We start from the raw sequence: 24,828 nt of genomic DNA on the forward strand, positions 1-24,828 counted from the left end.
GGCATTCAGTGATGCAAAATAGACACTGTTCTTTCATGAACAGCATCAATCAATATTATTTTTTCTTTATTGTGTTTAGACTTTATATCTGACATACCATTCAAATCCTTCTGAGAAAGAAAATGCAAGTTTCTATGTGTATTTCACTGGACAAGCCAGGATGTTTCACAGATAAACGATGAGTTTATCTTCACAGTGTCCTCTGGGAAGAAAGATGCTCTTGTCTTCTCAAATTTTCAAGTAAAGAACTGAGGCAGAGAAAGATTTAAGGCCCTAAAAATCCATTGATTTCAAGGGCCTCCTGTTTGCAGTGTCTGGCCTGAATTTTCTCCTGATGAGTATCTGCCTCAGGACTTTGCAAAATACATAGAAATGTGTATATCCATGACACGTTTCCCAAAGCCATCAACTGTAGCTGTAACTGAATCTCCAGACCTTCTATATGTCTGAGTCTCAACTTACCTTTCCTCAGCGTGCTACCCAAAACCAAAGAAACTGAATTAGTGAGACGACTGAGAAGCAAGACTTGCAAAATTTTCCTTATTACTTATTATAATGCAGGAATTCTAGGACAAGGGCAAGGAAAAAAAAATCCAAACCTTCAGGGCAAATTTAAGGTGTCTTGACCATGAAGTCCTTAATCTAGGATTTCTATATATCAAATGAAGGACATGAATGGATCAATTGTCCCCTTCTGGGGGTGGACTCTGCTTTAGAATCTCTGTCCATTGTCACCCCCCACCCCCCCCAATAATATTTAAGTCTTCCTTTTCTCATTTAATCCCAGACACAGCCAGTTTACTTCCAAATTTTATTTTTTGCTGCCAAACACAGATGTACTACAGATTTCAAAACAAGAAGTCATGTTAATCTCTTGACACAGCAGAATACTGTTCTTGTCTCTGCTGCGTTCTCAGAAATAGCTAAATTACATTAGCTGAAATTTTCCACAAAGAAAGAAAATTCTACAACAGATATGCAATATGAAAAATCTTAGACCAGGCAGCACTGAAGTTATATTCTGCTTAAAACAGGGTCTGTTATCAAGTAGTGTTGTTCTAACAAGAAATAAGGAGACACACCATAACCCCCTTCTAAGTATTCTTTTTATAATCTAATGTGTTAAATTCAAATAATTTTTTTCTTATTTTTAACTTTGCAATTTTGTATTGTTATTCCCATAAAGAACATTTCAAACAAAAAGCCTTCCACACTGCCACCCAGTGTGTAATAAAGTCAAGAATGTGCATAATACAGCAATGGTGTCTGTAACTGTGAAACTTGAGTTGGTGACCCATAGCGGAAGAGAAATTTGCAGTAAGGTGTGTTGCTGCCACGGTTGATTAATTTTTAGGGTCATCAGGTTAGTAAGCTTAAAATCAGTGATAAGAATCATTAGTAACTTTAGTGCTGTTAGAGGGAACATATACCCAAATCGTGATATGTTTAGGTTTTTTTCTTTAATTATGAAGACTAGGGAATCTTCTTTACTGTAATTCTAGTGCTTCTATTTAAAAAACTTTTGTCTAGGGGGGAACACTGAAAACATGGATGTTTTATCTGTACCATCTCTTAAATTTAGATTGGAACATGAACATATGTATTTCGTAAGGACATTTTTCTTTGTGGTAGAAAATCTTCCTTTCTTAAAGGAAAGCTTTCTTAAAGCTAAAAACAGTCAGGAAGCAGATATCCCTTGTGCAAGCTGCTTAAGATCCCTCAACACAACCTTAATTAAGGATAGTTAAGCACCATAGGTAAAAACCTAATCACATCTTTTCCATATTTCTCTCCTTGTTTGCTGAAAAGAGGTTACCTGATGTTGCTGGTTCTGTCCAGGCAGACAAATTTTCGTGCACAACTCTGTAACAGCCACTGGGGTATAATTCAGGAGCTGGGTCAAATCCTTTCTGCTTCATTCTTCGTCTTTTATTACTCTGTGTGTGTGTGTACAGCAAAAGGGATAGAAACCTCAGGGAGAGTCAAACTAATTCTTGATCCTGATGAAGAATAAATCCTTTCTTTGAAAACGCTTGCCTGTTGTCATTTAAAATTTTGCAAGCTGGTATAAGAAGTTAATAAACCATGCTATAGCAAGCATACTTTTTTTTTTTTTTTTTGGCTGGAACGTACCAGTGCCTGTAAGAGACTGACTTTCATTATAAAAGACAACAGTTTCCTGGTTTACTCTACATTCCAATATATAATTTGGTATACTTTATTCTACTATATTAATATTTATCAACCCTTTGGCACTGAAGCTTCTACTGTGGCCCACTGCCTGAAACGTGATGCGTGTCAGAGAATCCCAGATTCCAGTGTTCAAGGGGTTGCATCAGGAGAGAGTCCTGGTTACTTTAATGTATTTCCAAAGGGATTCTGACAGGACCAGGGAGCATTAACACAGGAGTTAGGAATCAATTACATAGCTTTGCAGAGGGGAACAAAAGGAACAGATATTTTCTCCAGAGACTCGTTACAAAGTTACACTGTGAAATCATTCCTCAGCCTTGATTTTTTTTTCTCTAATGTGAATCTTTTTCATATATTTGTGGGTTTTGGAAGACAGTGTGCCACTATCAAACTAATGATTTTTTCATTTCTGTAATAAAAACGGCATTTTGTAGATCTTCCTTTGGTAGGAAAATTATGATCACAAAAATTAAAAATTTTCTAAAAATTATCTGTCAGCCTCTTCTTCATAAAAAGATGAGTGGATGTTCACATCTGTGCCTCTTTGGAACTGTATCCTAAAGCTATGGAAATCAGCACTTGCATATACCAACTTGAAGTATGAAGTTTCTGTGATTCACGTCAGCTGGAGATCAAACCTTGCAATGATTGCCACACTTATGGAATGAAGGAATTTGTTGATCAGCCATCAGGAAGAAAGAGAAATTGCATATTCCCCATGTCTTACAATATTATTATTGATGTTGCACTGGTTACAAATGGCATGACACATTTATGAACTGGGCTAATAAAATTCTCACTGTAATGCTTTCCTGATTCATGAATGAACAATATGCTTCTAAGTAAAGTAGAAGTGCTTTTGCAAAAAAGAACTTCATTTTTCTGTGTGAACCCTAAGTCAGGTCAGCTGATCAATAGGCTTTTCCTTAGAAAAATTAAGGTCTTTAAGATGGAAGCCATGGCATCACTGGTTGTTTTCACACTCCTCTGTGTTGGAATTGGGGTCATTTATCCCTTAACCCACTATAAAGAATTTTTGGTTACAACATGTTGTGTCTAGATTTATTCAGGAACTAATAAGAGTGTAAGCACTGATCTCTGTCATATATTTATGTCACGTGGTCATCAGCTCACTGTCTGAACTGCAGTTTTTAGTGTGCATGTATATATACAGTTTGTCACATACTTAGATTTGAAAGGCACATTCTTTGCAATGTTTAAAAGTTTGTGATGTACTAGAGCAGTCATTAGCAAGTTTTGACAACATCCTGACACCTTTTTAATTGGGTAAAATGGAGAGAGATCTAGTGGATCTAACTAAAGAAGATACAGCTCTAAACCCTGTTTTATTTTTAAACACCTGTCTTTAAGCTGAGTAACTATCATCTGCTTGAATGAGAATGCAATAGATCTGTGATTTACTTTCACTTTAACGTTTTATTAATTTTAAAGTGATTTTTAAAGTGGTTGGTAAACCACAGGCTTTCTAATTTTAAAGGAGTAGCTGTCCTTGAAGTATGAGTGCTTCTCCCCTTTTACAGTGTCAGCAACCTGGAAAAAGATTCAGGAGCTGCAAAGGTTGTTGGTTGCTCCTTTACCAAACTCTGGTGCTGTTAGCTAGAGTAGAGTATTCTTGTCATGCAGAAGGGCGCTGTGGAGAGTGTCTGAAGCTGGGCTCCATAATATTGGATTTTTCCATTCTTCACCAAGAGAGGGTGGGTAAGACTTAATGTAGAATTACTGTTTTCCCATGAAATGGCTCTCAGACTCAAGTGTGTGCTTTTCTTCAGTAAGAATATTAATTAGGGAAAAACTTCCTCATTCTCCAGAATATGAAATGCTATGGTCCAGTTGGCTTATAAACTTAGTATCATCTTTAATTTTGAAGTTTGCTCCACCATAAATATCATGTCTGTATGTACTCTTCATGCTTTTACTTTGTCTCTGTGATTAATTTCATCCAAGTCTCCATTTCTTCTTTATTTGACATAGTTTCATTCAGTTTTGTAGACTCCAATGTTGCTGCCTACTTTCTCCTGATTACTGTTAATACCACTTCAAAATCCAGGAAATGACTGTAAAAAGGGTGGCTACACCTTAGTGGTATAAAATTTAAGTTTAAAAAGTTACTTTCCTTACCCCAGTATTGAAAGGATCCAATAGGCCCTTGTGAGTTACCTAGAATGCTGTTGTAGCTCTGGAAAATATAAGCTGTCTTTCTGCTGAAATTAAAATTAACCAGTTTTAAATACAGCTTAGATTCCAGACTGTAAGCAGTAAAATGAAATTCAAGTTCCAAAACTTTCATCATCAAGAAAAGCTGTGTTTGTAATTTAAGCTGATTGTGTTTTAACTTCTGTTATTCTGGCTTTTTTTTTTTTTTTTTCTCACACTGTGTCCCTGGATGTTATCTGAGGTTGCAGCTTGCAGTTCGTAACAGTTGCGATCCTGTTCTTCCTCATGGCTCATCCAATCTTTGTTATAAACAGCTGTAAATTTGCTGTAGTTTGCTGGTTGAAGCTCTCTGCTCTCTCTGGTTCTCTATGTGTAGTCACTGGATATAAAAAGACCTTCTTCAGCTTCCAAAACATCTGACATACGTGGTTCTTAAGACACGATGCCTGGCACTGGTATCTGAAGTGTTTACATTGCTTGGTAGAGTAGCATGGGGTAAAGTTCTGGAGGGAAGAGGGGCCCAAGAAATCTGGTTAATATTCAAGGATCACCTCCTCCAAGCTCAGGAGTGATGCATCCCGACAAAGAGGAAGTCAGGTAAGAATGCCAGGAGGCCTGCATGGATAACAAGGAGCTCCAGGACAAGCTCAAACATAAAAAGGAAGCCTACAGAGGGTGGAAGCAAGGACAGATAGCCTGGGAGGTATACAGAGAAATTGTCCAAGCAGGGAGGGATCAGATTAGGAAGGCCAAAGCCCTGGGAGATGCATCCGCCGGTCCTGAGGGAGCTGGCAGATGAAGTGGCTAAGCCACTGTCCACCATATTTGAGAAATCGTGGCAGTCCAGTGAAGCACCCACTGCCTGGAAAAAGGGAAACATAACCCCCATTTCTAAAAAGAGGACAAAAGGAAGACCTGGGAAGCTACAGGCCAGTCAATCTCACCTCTGTGACCAACAAGATCGTAGAGAGGATCCTCCTGGAAACTATTCTAGGGCACATGGAAAAGGAAGAGGTGATTGGTGACAGCCAACATGGCTTCACTAAGGGCAAATTGTGCCTGACAAATTTGGTGGCCTTCTATAATGGGATTACAGGGTTGGTGGATAAGAGAAGAGCAACTGACGTCCGCTCCCTGGACTTGTGCAAAGCATTTGACACTGTCCTGCACGACATCCTGTCTCTAAATTGGAGAGACATGGATTTGATGGATGGACCACTTGGTGGATAAGGAACTGGCTCAGTAGTCACACTGAACGAGTTGTGGTCAACAGTTCAATGTCCAAATGGAGACCAGTGATGTGTGGCGTTCCTCAGGGGTCGGTGTTGGGACTGGTGCTGTTTAACATCTTTGTTGGCGACATGGACAGTGGGATTGAGTGCACCCTCAGCAAGTTTGTCGATGACACCAAGCTTGTGGTGTGGTGTACACACTGGAGGGAAGGGATGTGCCATCCAGAGGGACCTTGACAGGCTTGAGAGGTGGGCCCGTGCAAACCTCATGAAGTTCAACAAGGCCAAGTGCAAGGTCTTGCACATGGGTCAAGGCAATGCCAAGCACAATTACAGGCTGGTCAAAGAGTGGATGGAGAGCAGCCCTACAGAGAAGGACTTGGGGCTATTGGTGGATGAAAAACTGAGTATGAGCCAGCAATATGTGCTCGCAGCCCAGAAAGTCAGCCTTATCCTGGACTGCATTCAGAGAAGTGTGGCCAGCAAGTCGAGGGAGGTGATTCTCCCCCTCTGCTCTTGTGAGACCCCATCTGGAGTACTGCATCCAGTTCTGGGGCCCCTAGTATCAGTATAAGAAGGACATAGACCTGCTCAAGTTGGTCCAGAGAAGGCCATGAAGATGATCAGGGGCTGGAGCACCTCCCTGATGAGGACAGGCTGAGAAAGTTGGGGTTGTTCAGCCTGGAGAAGAGAAGGCTCTGGGGAGACCTTATAGCGGCCTTCCAGTACTTAAAGGGCACTACAGGAAAGACTGGGAGGGACTCTTTATCAGGGACTGTAGGGATAGGATGATGGGTAGTGGTTTCAAACTGAAAGAGGATAGATTTAGTTTAGATATAAAGAAGAAACTCTTCGCTGTGAGGGTGGTGAGATACTGGAACAGGTTTCCCAGAGAAGCTGTGGCTGCCTCCTCCCTGGAAGTGTTCAAGGCCAGGTTGGACAGAGCTTTGAGCAACCTGATCTAGTGGAAGGTGTCCCTGCCCATGGCGGGGTGGCTGGAACTAGATGATCTTTAAGGTCCCTTCCAACCCAAACCGTTCTATGATTCTATGGTTGTATGATTGTGAAGACAGTTGTCCCACAAACTTCCATTCCTGTTGAGGAAACAGAGCCTAGGTAACTGTTAGCATTTAAAGCAAACGTTGAATGAGCAGGCTGAAAATAATATGTTTTATCAGTTAGATTCTTCAAGGTTTTGCGCTGTCCAGACTTTGAACCTGGAAATGTCTTAAGTGAATAGACAAATCAGTGTGAAACGTATGTGTAAAATTTTGCATATACTTCTGGTGTTTTGGCTCAACAGAGAAAACAATCATGAATAGATGTTAACATATGTGGAAGGCATTCATATGCAGACTGGAAATAATACCTGCAGATGACCTACTCTATTTGCGTCTTCTTTAACTCTGCAGTAGGTCTGTTCTTGCCTAGGTCATAAGTCTTTTTTTGTATCACTTTGTATCAAGTCATTGTGTCAGGCTGGTAGACTGACGTGATTACAGTCAGTCATGTACCAGTTCAGACATGTGACATCAGAGGGCATATTCAAACAAATTTCAGGGTTTCATGTTCTCTGAACATTTTCTGATCCCTCTTTTAATCCTGATTTGGCTTGTGAAAAGGCAACATGAGAAGGAATTTTGACATTTGGCATGAAGTGACAATTGTGTGAGCTGAAGAGAGCATACACATTGTTGTAATATGGCCTGAGGAAGGAGGATGGTCCAGAGGTTTGACTGTTAGCTTGCAACTTGGTTTGCACTGTAGCCAAATTTTCTCTGTAGTTTTAAGCAGGTCATTTAACCTTCCTTGATCTCACTTCTCAACAGTAAAACCGAATTCCCACAATGCAAAACTGTTGTAAAGATAAGTAGTTAACCACTGTGACAAAAAATCATTCCGTTTAATGAACGATTCTGATCACTTATTGTTTTACCTTTTCCTATAACTAGGAGAAAGAACAAGAGTTTAATGAAGAATTTTGATCATTCAAAATTTGCTTGTTCTCTTAATCAGAGGGAAAAGCAAAATGTTGATGCTTTCTGCAAAGGGAAATGTTTTTTGAATCTCAGCTTTGGAAACAATCCACAGATCAGACTGTTCCAAACCTCCAAAGCTCAGACAGCTCTTCAGGCTGCAAGCTCTGAAGCACTCACCTTGGCTTGTGGTCCAGGCTCATGGAGCCAATAAGCTCTGGGGACCCTGGCTCTGATGTCATTAAAATGATTTATTTGAACTCAGGCTCCCAGTAGCCTGTCAAGCAAGTTGTTGAAAAGATGGGCAAGCTGGCAGGAGCTCAAATAAGCTTAGATTTTTAAAAGTGCCTGGTAAACTAGATTCTATAGGATTATTCCAACAAAGCACAATTCATTAGTGTTTTGCTGAATATTTCTGTTCACAAAGCAATGGGATGTTGTTTGTGTGACCATACATGTGTTAAGTAGAAATATTGGTCTTTCCTCTGGGAATACTGGATAGTTGCGTTCCAGTGATTCTCAGCTGGCAGAATCCATATATCATGTTTCTGTGTAGAGCTTGGTGTGAGGATGCCCAGATTTAAGTACAGAAGAAGCTTATGGAAGATCTACTGTGCTATGGAAATCCCAGCCCTACCACTTATACCATGGATAAATTTGAGTTTTTAGAATGCAGTTTTTGTCAGCCTTTTTTACTATTACTTCCTAACTAAACTCCCTTATCTGAATTAATTTAAAACTAATACTGTTACCAAATACTTCAGAACCCATATTGTCTGAAAATTAGCTGCTTTTTGGTTGTTTTTATATTTTGGTAACTATATGCAAAAACTATTCCTTGTAGCTACGCTAAAGAAGGATGTTTAAAACTTCCTCACTGTACTTCAGACAGTTCCAGCTGTAGTGGGATTCCCTATTGCTCTTTCTTTCATTCAAGGTATATTTACTATTCTTGATGCCATTTGCTGTTCAGCAGTTACTCAGAGCCAGAAGATGTAGCAGAAGTCTGCTGTATTCAGCGTCTGAGCTGTAATCACTTCCCATTTCATAGAAGACTCTGCATAAAACAGGAACTAGTTTCAGCTGCTCAGTGCCAGAACTTCTGAATGATATATTTCCTCAAATTGTTATCTTTTGAGCTCATGAGCAAGCATGTGGGAGTTAGGCTGAATGAGAGGTGGGATGGGCTAGATGCATTAAGCTGCTGCAGGTCTGTTTCTCTATTCCTATTTTGTGGCAGGAGATTTCTAGGGATGGCATGTGGAACAGCTTCATGGCTGGATCATGGCCATGTAGAAAGTGTCTCTTTCCTGCACCTTTATCACACCACTACAGCAGATATCCTCAAGCTGGTTATGGGATCTGAGGGTTGGATTTGTCTTGTAGATTTAGATTTTTATCTTATATAAACCCATATGTTTTCACAATAATATTCCAGAAAATCACTTTTAAGTCCAGTTATTACTTTATGCAGTTCAAGGCATAAAGTGATTTAAATAATTAGCATTGCTTTTTTGTAAAAGTGTAGCTGGGGTTTCTAGGATAGAATAGATTGATTAAATTATTAGCATATGAATGTTCTTGCACTAACATTGTAGGTTGTTCAGTTTTTGTAAGAGGAGGGTCACAAGCTCAGTATTATTTTGAAGAGTCATTGGAGCAGAAAGCACTTAGTAGTTTTATGTCCTGTGAAAATTTAAGACAGGAAATAGGTGCCTTAATGTTTTCTATTGTTAAAGGAATATTGGAAAAAATATGACACTCCGTGCAGAAGACTGTATATGATTGATGACAATTTTGCATTTAAAAACCATTGTGTGAATTTGAATGGCATTAAATGATATTTAGTTGTTGAATAGCAAGAGAGGCGGTTTATATAACTGCTCTGAATAGTAAATTCAGAAGATGCTCTGAAAACTTCAGTGCTTTTTGCTTTGCAAAACATTAAGTGCTGTACAGTTACAATGAAAACAGTAAAATCCTATGCTCCCAACCTTTTTTTAAGAGAATATTTAGTTTTCCTTGTGAAATCAGTGTAAGCATGGAAGGAGAAATTTATCCTGGGATTTCTTCTGCACTATGAAGATCACTATTGCAGTCTTTAACCATGTGCCTGCAGAAACCATTTCTCTAACTGACTCTTCAGGCAGGGCTTGCCTTGTCTGTCTTTGCTTATATTTGTAAAGCCAGATGAAAGTGTGATTGCAGCCCAGGTAAATGACTATTATATGACTGTAATGCTTTGATGAGCTGGCTCAAGGGTGTGTGTAAGTTTGCTGAGTTCTGTTACTACCCATATTTTGCCCAAGTAGTTGCTTCACAGACAACCACGGTGTTTGGAGCAGGCAGCCCATCCAGTCATGCCTGGCAACATACTTGGAACTTCTACCCTCCCCCATGATATTAAAATTTTTCTCTGGCTGAGTTTAAGTCGCTGATGCTGGCATGATACTTAGCCAGTAACTTTTATTTTGAAATAAGTCTTACCCAACATTGACTCTGTTGGTCGGAAGAGTTATGTTCATGTGATGGCTTGGCTTAGAGGATGGAAAAAGCTCTGAGGAAGCCAGACTGACTGCAGATGGCTGGGCTGCTACCTGCACTTCCCAGAACTTTGTAAACAGGTCTCCTAATAAAAAGCCAGCTTTGTTTTCCAGGCATTGATTCTTTTCTATTACTACTCAATACGTTCTTTCTCAAAAACACATATCACTAGGAAGAGCTGGCTATGATTCTATACCCTCATTTTATTACAAAAAATATGTAATATTCACAAGTGTTTGTGTATTCAATAGTTATAGTCTCAAATTCAGTTTTCTTGTGTCATCTGAGAATGCTTACTCCACACCACCTTTCACTGAAAAAAGATGCCTGCAGAAGCTTACTTGCACAGTTAAAGAGACATTTTTTATGATTCTTTAAAAACTGGATGTTATAGTCTTATTTTGGCAGATGCTGCTCTAAAACTGTGAAGTTATAACAGTGAGACAGCCTTGAGAACAGCTTGATGAATTAAACATGCTGCAGCTGCAGAGTTTGCTTTAGATGTCTGCAATAATGACTGGATTAAAGCTAAAGTAAACATAAAGATCCAAAGTTTATAATATTGATTTCCAGTGTGATCAGTTGTTCACACAATCATTACTACAATTAAACACTGAGTCATTGTAAACAGATGCACATAATTTCATTTATGTTCCAGTTCTTCTCGCTCTCTCTCAGGAAAGTGGAAATTGCATATGTGATTTGGGGGATTTGTTCTTTTTGCACCTGGTCTATTTTTAAAAATTAAGAATTAAAATAATCTACTTTTCTTACCTCTTGGTAAATTAAAAACTGATTATGCATTTTCTTCCGAAGTGTGCTTCTCCCCATTGTTCTCTTAGCAGTTTAAATGTTTCACATGTAGCATATGATAGTTCATTTTTACAAAGTCTGCATATAATTCATGTATATATTTAGCTAAATTTAATCCATTTGTAATAGCAAGCTGTACATCTAACACAAAGATAAATGTACCTAATCGTTTCCTTTGCTCAGTGTGTTTTCTGAACAGTACAGTGAATGGTATTGCTCTTCACTTTTATTTTATTGCTAATGAAAAGAGAGAGCTCTCAAAGTGCATAAGTAGGTGCAGATCCAAAATATTTTGACTATATTTTTTTATTAATTTTAATTTCCAGGACAGTACAGAGCCAACTATTTTCAGGTGTTTTAACTCAATGATTCAGTCAGTATGCTTGGGTAAGTTATTGAATGTGGGGCAGGCAACGTAGTCTCAGATTTTCTGTTAAAAGAAACAATAAATAGATTGAGAAGAAGCTAGGTAGAGAGAAAGCTGGAAAAGGAAAGAGCCAAGACCCAAAGAGGAAAATGTGGTGTGGAGTGGGAGTGAGAATGGAAAGTCTATGGTGGATGTACAGATTTGATAAGAAGTGCAGAGTGGCTGGACAAAGCAATGGGGTATGGAAAGGGTATATCCGATTAGCAGCTGCATTGTGGAAAAGAATGTGGGTTGGTTGAAGAGAATGAGCTGAAAAGGGGCATGAAAAAAGAGTGACTAAGGAGACATATGAGTGGAACTTTGATGGACTATAAAAAAATTAAATTCATCCGGCTAAAGCTCTGAGCTGGCAACAAGAAATGGGTAAACTTTCAATTGCCCCAAATAACTGAGTAAACTGTGTTTATCTCACTTTACTCTGGATATGGTATGAGTGGAGCCTGAAGTTACGTTAGAAATCTGAGGGGAGAGATCAAGGCTACAACTTAGTATAGGGAAGTAGGAAAGAGGGGGTGCTAGAACAGATACAGACTGTAAAAGCTCAACTTGCTAGGACTGATTGATCTCACATTAGCCTGCAACCCAAGATTGTTGTCAGCGCTGTCAGCAAATATTTGTTAGCCCTGTGGTACAGTGTATTTTCTGCCTAGTGAAAGAAGTCTGTTACATGAATTGAAGGAAGCAGTATTTCTTTGAAGAAAACATTGTCTCTATGCATATACAGAGGAAAATTGAATTAAGGGTAAAATATAAGCAACCACATTCTGGGATTTCTTAAATTGCAGGTCTTTGATTTTGCAACCCCAATAATGCTTTTTGAAGCAGTTTGTTTATAATAATCTCATATGAATTACACTCAGCTGTGTTTCATAAAATCCAGGATTCTGCATTTTTCTTGTTTCATTCAGTCATGTGAAGCTTTAATAAAGAAAAATACAATAAGCCAACTTAACAGTATTTTATAAGCTACTGTCAGTAACATAGACTTAAAGCAAAACAGAAGCATAGCTAAAGTGTAAAAGGAAGTAATCCCTATCAATATTTTTAAGGACTTTGTGACAGGACACAGATTGTCAGAGAACTACAGGGGGCAATAAGTTTTTGTTCTCTTTTTGTTTACAACAATGTGCTATTTAACATGTTAAGATTTTGCCTAGGTTGTCAGATAGGAAGTTCCAAGTTTCTCTTTACTTTGTGTGCCCAAAACCAAAAACATACTCTTGTAGTCTGGATGGTAATGTATTATACATATATTTATTCTGGAATGTTTTTAATTATTAAAACTGTAAGAAGAGATTGGATGCATAACTACATAGTGTTTTGCAACACAGTAACCGCATATCTGTCATTTTAAACAGAGAATAGTTCCATTTTATGCACAGCATGGTCTTGTTTACAAACTAAATTTTAGCAGAAAAAAAGTGTTCATTCAGTTAAGTCAACAGGCTTTTAATATTTTATTTTTTGAACTGTCAGCTCTTCAGCACTGGTCTTTTTCTTTCTCTTCATCAGAACTACTTGGAGTAAGTACTTTGCATGTACAAAGCCTGAAGACATTTTGTTACTCCATGTTATGAAATAGTTAATAAAATAACTGCCTAGAATATACTAAAATTAGCCTGATTATTCTATTTTACTCAGTGAATCTACTTTTTATTGTTCAGAAATTTAATAAGAATAAACCTATAACTAGAGTTAGAGAATAGTTGTAAGAGAAATATTCAAGTATGGTATTTCTGATTAAAAGCACAGGACATGTCCAGTGGTAAAATGAAATGAGAATTTATGATTCTGGCTTCTATTACCTTCAAAGTTATTCATGCCCAGAATTATTAGAATAAATTCCACTGCACTATTTTCCATCAATACCATTACACATGATTTTGCCTGAGGGTATTGAGTCAATGGGTAATGCTTGTAATACTGCTTTTTCAATCATGGTTTGTTATAATGTCATTTCAAAGAGTAATTTTTTTCTCTCTGATTTATTTATCATCTTATTTGTAGCTGGATTAGGAGCAGATTAGTTTTTATTTTAAAGCAGGCAGGGCGATATGAATAATACTACAGAAAATAGCAGTTAAACATGAAAATTACATTTGGAGATAATAAAATGTCAGAGGCACTTCAGGTTATTTGCTACTGAAAACTGTTATGATAACATCAAAGGGAAAATGCAGTGTCTACACAGTGCTGTGGAATTTTATTATTGAACTTGATGAAATACTTCACATTTCTAGTGCAATTAGTACTTCAGCATTTATGTTCTATAATTATCATGAAATTGTTTGTACTGTTGATAGTCTCATTCATAAACACAGCATAAATATTTAGCAAAATGCCTAATTACCAGCAAAGCAAAAATCACCAACACCCAATCTTAAAACAAAACCTCTCCAAAAAACCCCAAGAAAAGATTAAGAAGAACAAGGATGGAAAAACACCTGAAAGTTGTTAGTTGTATTGCTTAGGAAAGTACTAGAAGATAGATGCTCAGATATTATAGCAATCCATAAAATGTAAAAAATGTGTGTTGACCATAATGAAGATAAATACTACTCTGAGTAAAATATACTAATGGGTAATTACTACAAAGTTCTTTAGGACTTGATTCTGTCACATCTTTTCATCAAGCAGTGTTTTATTCTGAGAATGTTGTCTGACTGACTAGTGATAGAACAGATGCTGTCCTTCCCAGGCTGGCTAGCAGTATGAATATCAGGACCATGGAGAAGTTTCATTTTTCTGTTACTTTATGGCAGCATTCATACTACATAAGATAATAATTACTTGAAACCTCTTATATAATGACAGGATTGTATGTATTTGTACCTGGAAATTGCTTTACTTAGACTTTTTTTTTTCCTTCCTCTATTCCCTCCCCTCCCTCTCCATAAAATCAGTTAGCTCGCTGTGCAGGTTCCTGATTACAGTGATTCTTCTTAGCACTTTGTCTACCCTAATGAGTCAGCTAATGATTTCAGAGAAGTAGACACCATTTTATGGATTGATGTTACATTGTATTCCCATACTATCATTGTAGATTGAAGGCACTCAACTTCATATGGCTCAGTGTACTGCAGGAATTTATGGATCTTCTGTAACACTTTCTCTATAGTTGCTTTACACAATTATGGGTCTGTAACTGGTGTAAAATTGCAAAGCTATTTGCTATTCTGAAGCTCTGAGCAGATTTATGTTTTCTACTGAAGATGTACAACATTCATTCTTGTAAAGTTAACAGTAGCATAGAGAAGGAAGAGAAAATGGCTGGCTTCCTGATCAGTGTTTGTAAAGTATGCCTTCATCTTGGTCATTACAAGTCAATAAAAAGGGAGTGGAGCTGGTTGCAATGATGAAGGTAGGCTGCATGGCGGAACATGACAGACTGAATGACAGATGGAAATCCTGGTGCACGGGCTGCACCTGTTTATCAATGGCTATAAATACATGGATTGAGGAAGCACACATCCAGCTGTTGAAAGAAAATAGAATCATAGTCCCTGTGGTATTGCCAAATATTGCTACTGAAGTCAATAATTTTTAAGTGTTGATGGCAGCACTGGGCTCCTGTTAGTTTAAAAACCTCTATATACTACCACATGTATTCCTTTTTGACATATAGCATATAAAATAAAATCACAGCCCACTGTCTTGGTAAGGGTGATGCTCAATGACTCAAATTCTACATGGTAAGGGTAGAAAATAGCATGGAGCTAGATACTAAGGGAAGATTTTAAAGAAACATGCTTGAGAGGGGCTAGTTTTCACTCACATCTCTTGTATTATTATAAATCATACTAATCAAGAAATGTTGCTTGTCTTTAGTAAATTCAAATATAGATACAAGCTCATGGTAATAATAACATCAGCAAAATGTTTGTTTTCTTTGAAATCAATTCCTTTCTACTGCTATGGAGAGTTAGCATACATTTTCTCATAGGTTTCTTCACACCTTTCAGAGCTATTAGCTGACCCAGTTAATACACAAACTCTGTCTGCAAGAAATCACTCCAGAAAGTGATTGCTTTTGTTAATGGGGAAGATGGAATATCTTTTTTCAAGTAAACAAGTTTTGAACAGGAAGCGATTGAAACACCTTAGGTTTGCAACATCCTTCCTCACCCTTCTTTGCAGCTGCAATTTTTGCTGAGTGACTTTGCAGGCACTACCTGCACCTTCCTCTCAGAAACTCACTCTCAGAAATACATTAAGATAAAACAAAAACAGATTAATGTTTTTTTTTTTTTATTCAATGTGCTGCAGGGCTTTATTAAGGCCCAAATAAGTTTATCTAGACTATCACTTTTCCCTCACCTTCTCTTTCCATTACTTTCTGTTCTGGGTGCCCTTTCATTCTTGCTTTTTGGCTGGCTGGTGGCTGGAGTAAATTTGTGTGGTTCTGTATATTTTGGTTGGAGTGAAATGTTCTGACTCATTTTATTAGAGATTTTAGTCTGAGTTTACATCTACCTGAAAAAAAGAATTCAGAAATATCTGAACTAAAATTCCACTGAAAATTTCTTTTCATTATTTTCTTCAGTTTTACTCCCTGACTTGTTATATGTGTTGCACTCATTTTCCGTATGAAAGTGCTGAACTGAAGAAGCCCATCAGCACATTCAGTATTGTAGGAAGCGTTAGCACAGGAGGCACCATTAGGAGGTCATGTCAAGTTAATCATTCAGTAACACTCTCCTCCATCCTGTTTGTTCGTCTTTTGCTAGTCTGTTGACTGACATCCCCCTTTTGTCCTTCTCTCCTCCTTCACTTTTTGCTTGTTTTTAGAAAATGTTACTAGCATCTCCATATTTCTGATTCCAGGATAAACCTAATGGAATTTGATGGGGATCAAGAATAAAATCAACTGAAAGTGTTTATTTTGGGACTTGCAATAACTTAATTGTCAGTAAATAGAACATCCGGCTAGTTGTGCCATAGAGTGAATTTGGATCATTTTTCATCAATCAGTCTGTATAATCTGATTACCTCTCCTCCGAGTGACCTTTCTGAGAGAAGATATAAGTGCATAGCTGAAACAGAACATATGTTCCCCCTGTCTGTCTTGTCTTCTCTCGGGCTTTCTTGACTCAGTTTCTTTGACAGAGGTCCTTGTACTTGTCACATCCAAGAATTCCTAGACATCTGCATTCAGCGCATTCGGTAGTTGGCCTTGGTACTTGACTTTTTGTTTGAAAAATATTCTTTCCTTGCCAGAGGTTGACTTTTCTGTGACCTCAGTGTTTTCAAGTTTTCTTTTGGTTGTGAGCTAATGGAGATATTCATGCTAGTGAGGCAAAGCAGGCTTCTCAGGTAAAAAGCAGCAGTGAACTTGGATGATTTCATAAGGCTTGCTTGCTAAGACTCACCAGAAATCCATGCAGCTCACTGTAGTCAAATGAAAAAGCCTGTAGCATTGGACTGTCTTTAATTTTGCACTGAGAATTTACTTTTCTCCGCTTACTGAATTTGTGTACTGTCAGTCACAGGAACATTTAACTCTTGAAAATAGGAAGCAACTGGAATTATATTGGAATAAACCTTTAGGTGTGTGCCCAAGGACTTTTAACTTCCAGTTGACAAAATTCATGCAGCAGAATTGAATTATTGAATCATATGAATTTCTTCATATAAAATTGAGCCAGAAAGATGCATGCTTTCCTAATGTAAAATTTTTTTGCAAAATTTTAACAGCTAAGATAAGAACATATTGTTTGCTTTCTAGGCTCTTTGTTCCTTCTTTTTTTCTTACCTTTCAGGCAGATCTCATTTTTGTTTTTAAAGAATTTTGTAGTGCAAGCCCCAAAACTCTTTTCCTTGCAATTCTGATCATACAATAAATGAAAATGTGACTAGTTTAAGTTTTCAAATGTCTTGTTTATTTCTTTTCTCCTCAGTATTTTGTGGGTTAGAAGAAGCTGCTTGAGGCTATTGTCACATATTACATTTAATAATCATATATCAAGAAACAATTTTATGTACTACAACTACCTTTTTAGAAAAATTTCACCAATAGTTGTTTTAGCATTCATAGAAATTCTCCCATTAAAGTGATGGTTGTTTGCACCTATTCCAACTTCTAATTCTATTTTAATTATTATTTCTAACATTTTCACAACTGAGAAATAGTTTAATGCTATACCCATTTATTGTCAGAATGTTGGTCTGAACTCAATAAAATATGAGCTTCAAGTCCAGAAGATAGCTGTAGTCAATCTAAGAATTGCAGGAAATGTTACAACAAAAGGGCTTCAGTGTATTGTTTTGTGGACATATAATTGTGCAGATATTTTTGATGCATCAGACTCCCTCGTTAGCTGAATACCTTTGGCATGGTATGCAGGAGTTTAGGTCAATATAATCTGAAAGTCATAAAATAATAAAATATAAACCTACATTCTAAGGTATACATTATAAAAGTCTGATTTATTAAAAGTAGCATCTTCCTAAAAGTTTCTGCAGTACCATGACCTGTGTGCAGTGGTGGTGCACCAACACTTGTTCTAGCAAAAATGGCCCGGTGGCAGGGAACACATAGGGTAACACTCAGGTCAGGTAAATATACATGAACATTCCCACTGTTAATCGTGTGGAAAGTACTTGCTATTTGATGCATTACTTATGTTTCTGCCTTCACAATTCTTTCTGTAAGCTCATTTTATTAATTTAATTAACAATTATTTATATTTTTACAGGGAGCAAATGGCATCAAAGGGAGTGTGAACAGTGTAATAGCTTTGCACTTTTAATCTAATAAACCATCATAGCATATTCTGTCAATTGTAGGTCTTTGGTGTTATGGTGCACTACTTCACTGAATGCAGTGGCTTTTCATATTTAAAGAAGTGCTTTCACATCTTGGAAGCTATTGCAAGCAATGTAAGTAGCATCATCACTGCATTTCTCCCAAATATCTTTAATTAAAAATCTTTAATTGACTTGGCATAAATGATGACATGTGAAGATGTCACTGAAGTGCCAGATATGTGTGTAAGATAAATTTAAGATGCATTGTGATATCTTTTACTATGGTTGATTAAGCAAGTCCTGTTGTTACCATCATTCATCTACAATTGACTTTACCCATAAAATTTATTTTTAGAATGGAGTCTGTCCAAGCATAATGAACAGTTAAGTTCCAAGTTTGCAAATGACAGTCTGTCCTCTTCTTTTCTGTTGTTCATTTATCATTGTCATGATTACTGCCACTGTAATAATTCCAAACATGTAAAGTGATGTGGGTTTAGGCTGCTTGGTATTTATCATTCAGTATACTGGAAATACTAAGAAATTAGATATGATCATATTGCTGTTATATCTCCATTTAATAATTTTAAAAAGGAAAGCAAATATTAAGGTAATGAAACTGATGTGAATAGGTGTCACTTGTGAAACACAATATAAAAATTAGTGAGAGACCAAAATTAAATGAGAAAATCCTTAAATACCCTATGTAAGAGTCTGCCATTTTAAAGCATGCAACATCATCAGGATACAAAGAAAAGGTTAGAATAAATGCATATGTTAATGACATTCCCAGATAGTTGTCTAGGAGCAAAGTTGCATCAAACAGTTTTGTAATTTCTTAACAAGATACTGTTGGCAATATTCTGTGTCCTCCCTCCCCACCCCAATTTATTTGATGAAACAGTATGTCAGAAGGAGTCCAGACAGAACTTAATGATTATGGCCCTTCAGGGTCTTTTGCAAAAGGAGGGGGTGTGCCTCCTACACAATGTCATAGTTTTCTAAAGGATAATGAAATCCACTGGAGTATGACTGCATTCTTTCTGAATTACAGCTGTAGAGCAAATAAAAGTCAGCACTATGAAAAGAGTAGGAAAAATGGTATATGGAAGGAAATTCTTTGGTCTTTGAAAGGGCACGATTTTGCTATGACTTATTCAAAAATAAATGCTTAAATAATATATAAGGAAGATTTGGGCTGGTAATCAACCAGGAAATCTCATAGTTAATTCTAGTTTCTCAGCTAATACCAAGGATGATAAGGATTTAAAGAAAGAAACTGATCAATTTCCACCATGTCTCATCTTCAGAACAGTGAATTGCACATGTACATGCACTGTACATACAGACCTGCAGTACTTTGCTCTCCAGCAGATTCTTCTGGTTCAGAACCATTAAATCCCATTGCATCACTGATACTGTGTGGTCCTACTGGCTTTTCTTCTGAGGTACTTGTATTCGAAGTTCCTAAGTTCATTTTGAGATGGGGAAAATAGTAATGAAATGCCACAGTGACAGGCTGAAAGTTATTTGTAGAATTACTCAATAATAATAGATGACTCAATTTGGTATCTTGCAACACACTGTTATTACCAACCTATTTGGTAATAAACAGTAGGATATCAGTCTACTTGGAATCTGATTAAATGTGTGCTTTTCAAGAAGACTGAGTTAATATTGATGGAGAGTGTGAGTAGACTTGATTTTAGGAACTTTGTGTACACAAAGCTGGCAGAGCAGTTGTGGGCAGAGCAACAGCTTCTGTGTCTCCTGAGTGAGCAACCTTAGAAAAGTATTGTTTTGTTCAGTGTAGTGTCAGGAGCTTGCTATCACTGCAGTATTTTTCCTTCCTGACCAAACGGTGGAAAGGAAGATGGATGGCCACAGTAGAGGCAAGTGTGGGCTGGGTGTCTAAGCAGTATAGTTTCATTTCAAGAGCCTAAAGAATTTATCTAGGTTCACTGAAAGTACAGGTTACTTAATACATGAACAGTGCATATGCAGTGGCCTAAATTTTCATATAATAGCAAGATCCTTTGTGTTATGAAAATCAAGAGTTTGTGCACAGTGATTTCTAGTAATCTCTGATTTCTTGGGATCTTTTCTTCTATGTCTTTACCAGACAAATTGCTAACCATATTTTAAGGTTTCCTATCTTGTTGTGTAGGGTCAACCTACTTATGTTGAACTACTCAAGAAGTAGGTTAAAGAAACACATGAAGGTACTCCAAAGATGGAATAGAAGAAGGGGTCTGAGGTACTTTCCAGGGCATTCAACTTTTTCTGAGTATTTAAATGATGTATGTATAAATTCAGTAAAATCAGTATTTGCCTCCCAAAAGAAACTGCTGTTGGGCGACGCTGAGTTATATAACTAAAATTAGAATGCTACTTTATTGAGTAATGGGTTTTGCTGGCTTCATTGTATTAAAATGTGAGATGAAACCAAGTGACAATAGTAGTATAACATCTGTTTGAACTTTGGCAGTGCTAGTTAGGATATCATCAAGCAGTGCTAGCTCTATGCCTTCACTCTCTGCTTCTCTTTCATGAAAAGTGTTATTGATCATTAATGCCAAAATGAAAAATAAGAGGTAGCAGTTCACATAAGAAAACATTTGGATGGCAGCTGTTCTACATTAGGTGTAGTTAATGGTCATGTTTGCAACCACAAATGTAATATTTACATCCATTAAAATAACAGAATTGATTAAATGGGATAAGAGCAGAATGATACCAGCTGCTCCAGAACATTGTTTTTTGTAAGTTTGATTGATGCTGATTGGGCATGTCTTGGATTTGCTGAATATTAGTAAGAAGCTGAAAAAAAATCACAACTAGGCAAGCAGTTCATTACTTCTCTTGAGCAAAAAGAAAAGAAAAAAGGAAGAAAGAACAGTAGTGAATGCAATAATCAAATCTGCATCACTGTATAAGCTCTGCATAGATTGACAAAGAAGGGAAATCATAGGTTTTGATTAACATTAATAACACTTACATTGCTAAAGCAGTTGGCAGATACCAGCTAGAGACTCATTTAGAAACATGGCTTGTAGCTACTGAGAATGGTATTCAGCATCAGATACTTTGTATTAGAAATTTTGCCTGTCAAGCAAATGAAATGAGTTTTGCTTGCAGAAAAACATAAAGTGACAGAACAAAAGAAATGGGATGCAGTTTGGGGTCTCAGAGATATGAAGAGCTTCTATTAAAAAGTATCTATAACACCTGTCTACGAGTGTAAGATCTTTTTTCTTGTTTTACTTTTTTGCAATAATGTATGTGTGTGGATTGCCCTCTCTTGTTCTTAGTAAAAGAAAAAAACAGAAAAAAAAATCCCTAAAATACTGTCCTCCCAGGACATACTCTATGAACAAAATATCCCCAGTATTTTTACCCAGTGGGCAGTTAGCGATGTCTTCTTCCCTTTTCTTTTCTTCAATAGCTTCTTTTCTACCATTTTTTCTGCTCCTGTCTATATGAAAAAGGATCGGTTTTCCCCTGGTCAGTTTTTTTTGTACATTCCTTTTATTTCAGAATCTGACAGTTGAACTTCCTAGGAAAAAGGAACATTAGTTTGTATATGCTTTATAAGCAATCTTTGCTATTGTAGACACAACTTTGAACTGTCAGTTCATTATGGATATGTGATTGTTTTCAGCTTTTTATGCTCCAGCAATACTCTAGTTGTCTGGGGCACTGTCCCAGAGTCTAAATATTCATATGCTGAGAACTTCATGGTGGAGGATAAAATACCTCAGAAAAGTGGAGACTGTTTTTACACTACAGGTGTCAAAGCAAAAAGGCATACCATGTTTGTCCTGATTTGAGTAAAAAAAAAAAACTCTGAAGAAATGGTCCAAATTATTCCCTCAAATTTCTGATATGGTGTGTTTGAATATGAAAGTTAACTTCTATAAGTGGAATTCATTATGGGAAAGTGAAAACAAATTCATATACCTTGTTAAGTACTTTTACTGTGCACTCTAGTAACAAATCTCTGATCCATATGGAATGTATCACTGCCTGAAATGATTGCCTTTATAGTAGAGCTTAATACAGTGTCTACTGACCTCAGTGTAACGACTTTATTTCAGTGGGTTTGGTTTAGGTAAAGTGCAATTGATACATGACAGTTCTGCAAATGCTGGGGAATATAAATGCCAAAAAGTTAATATGATAAATAATTATCTTCTGAGCATGGCAAGGCACTATTTGTGAAGACTGCATTGTACATATTGATACAGGACATTATAGAAACAGATAAAATTTTAAAAATTACTTTCTGATTTTGTAACATATTTTTATTAATAACATAGAACACGTTACTTCGTGTTGCTATAGTTACCTCTAATTGAGTCTAATTATTTGTCTATTAAGATTGTTTTTGTCTAAGTAAAGATGAACTGTCTCCAAATAAAATAGTGAAAATATTTCATATTATTTTGCTGTATAGCAAAAATTTGCTAAGAAAGATAAATGACTTAGTAACTTTGGATGGTTTCAAGAGGATATCAACCAGAACTGCTCCTAAATACCTACTTTCCTGGTTGAGAACTCTGGAAGATCAGAATTTGAACCTCGTATTCTGTCCTTTCTGTCCTCCCAAGCTCAAGGGAACACTGATGGCCTCTGGCTCTATTCATTCAGAACCATCTAACCTCTACCATCCAATTTAGTCTTCATAACCTTTCTATCACAGTTAAACTGGCTTTCATTCTACTTTGTGGCATTGAAAAATAGATGTTAGGAGAGCTGCCAGCTTGACTACTCTGGCTGTTGGAGCTGAACAGTGTTAGTGAAAGATGGGCCTTTTCTGTAGAGTTGGACTTAGAACTTCAAATTTCAAATACCCCTACAATGAAATGGAAACAAGTTTCTGATTTGGTTGAATCCCTGATAAAGTTCGAGTCCAGCTGACAATGTTACATTTCACTGTAGGGGTTCAATTCTTCATTATGCCTTGGCAAAACTGTGGCTCCTGACAGGACTGATATGGATCAGGCAATGGAAAGAATGAGACTGATGGAGAATAACAATAAGCCAGTGGATACCAACTAATGAGGTGAATTTTACTGATGATACATAAGCATCTTTCAGGGACAGCAAGAGTGTGCCCTGGGCTCAGTGGTTTTTTAATTATTCTTTCTGGCTCATTGTTCTTTCTGCTTTCCTCCCATTGATGCAGTAGTTTAGACAGCATTATGTAGCCTTCATGTGCTCTGGTGCCATACTGCTTGGCCAAGCTGCATCCCCAAGTATTTCCTATCAGGGTTGATCTTCTTCTCTGCTGACTGACAAGTAACAGGGTGTTTGAAAGGAGAAAGAGTGAAGTGTCAGTAACCAGAAGCAGGACTAAAGGGAGGGCAGGGACAGGTCATGTTATAGTGGGGGTCTCTCACAGGCCACCCAACAAAGAAGACCAAGTGGATGAGACGCTCTATAGACAGTTAGGTGCAGCCTCATGTTCACAAGCCCTGGTCCTCTTGTGGGACTTCAACCACCATGATATCTGTTGAAGGGACAGCACAGCAGGGCACAAGCAATCTAGGAGGTTCCTGGAATTCATTGATAACTTCCTTCTCAGGGTGATAGAGGAGCGAATGAGGAGAGATGCTATGCTGGACCTTGTTCTCACCAGTAAGGAAGGGCTGGTGGGGAGTGTGAAGCTCAAGGACAGCCTTGGCTGCAGCTACCATGAAATGGTGGAGTTCAAGATCCTTAAAGCAGCAAGGATGGCACGCAGCAAGCTCACTGCCCTGGACTTCAGGAGAGCAGACTTTGGCCTCTTCAGGGATCTACTTGGCAGAATACCATGGGATAAAGTCCTGGAGGGAAGAAGGGCCAAATAAAGCTGGTTAATATGCAAGGATCACCTCCTCCAAGCTCAGGAGTGATGCATCCTGACAAAGAAAAAGTCAGGTAAGAATGCCAGGAAGCCTGCATGGATGGACAAGGAGCTCCTGGACAAGCTCAAGCACAAAAAGGAAGCCTACAGAGGGTGGAAGCAAGGACAGATAGGCTGGGAGGAATACAGAGAAACAGTCCGAGCAACCAGGGATAACATTACAAAGGGCAAATCCCTGACAGAATTAAATCTGGCCAGGTGTGTCAAGAGCAACAAGAAAAGCTTCTGTAGGTACGACTGGGAAAGAGTAGGGAAAATGTGGGCCCTCTCTAGAAGGAAAAGGGAGACTTGGTCACCTGAGATGTAGAGAAGACTGAGGTACTCAATGACTTTTTTGCCTCAGTATTAACCGGCAAGTGCTACAGCAGCACTGCCCAAGTCGCAGAGGTAAAAGCAGGGACTGGGAGAAAGAACTGCCTGCTGTAGGAGAAGATCAGGTTTGAGACCATCTGAAGAACCTGAATGTGCACCAGTCCATGGGACCTGATGAGATGCATCCACAGGTCCTGAGGGAACTGACAGATGAAGTGGCTAAACCACTATCCATCATATTTGGGAAGTTGTGGCAGTCCAGTGAAGTTCCCACTGACTGGAAAAGGGGGATTTTTAAATTATTAAATTTCCCTTTTTTGAAAAGTGAAATAGAGAAGGAGGACTACAGGCCAGTCAGTCTCACTTTTGTGCCCGGCAAGATCATGGAGAGGATCCTCCTGGAAACTATTCTAGGGCACATGGAAAAGGAAGAGGTGATTGGTGACAGCCAACATGGCTTCACTAAGGGCAAATTGTGCCTGACAAATTTGGTGGCCTTCT

The 24,828-nt window shown here is 37.8% G+C and overlaps 1 protein-coding gene across 5 annotated transcripts in view; it reads left to right on the forward strand.

Annotated features, from left to right (window-relative positions):
* Window positions 1-24,828, forward strand: part of DNTT (DNA nucleotidylexotransferase) — a 127,726-nt gene that overhangs the window by 99,139 nt on the left and 3,759 nt on the right. Inside the window, exon 11 of one of the 5 annotated variants that reach the window (XM_074875007.1) lies at window positions 2,692-2,832. The exons of the other annotated variants lie outside the window; for them this stretch is intronic. Within the exon in view, the coding sequence (XP_074731108.1) occupies window positions 2,692-2,754 (63 nt within the window). The 3' untranslated portion in view covers window positions 2,755-2,832. Of the gene's footprint in view, window positions 1-2,691; window positions 2,833-24,828 lie in introns of those variants that run through there. 5 annotated transcript variants of the gene reach the window in all.

Source organism: Strix uralensis, chromosome 7 (genome assembly GCF_047716275.1).
Source record: "Strix uralensis isolate ZFMK-TIS-50842 chromosome 7, bStrUra1, whole genome shotgun sequence".
Lineage (NCBI taxonomy): Eukaryota > Metazoa > Chordata > Aves > Strigiformes > Strigidae > Strix > Strix uralensis.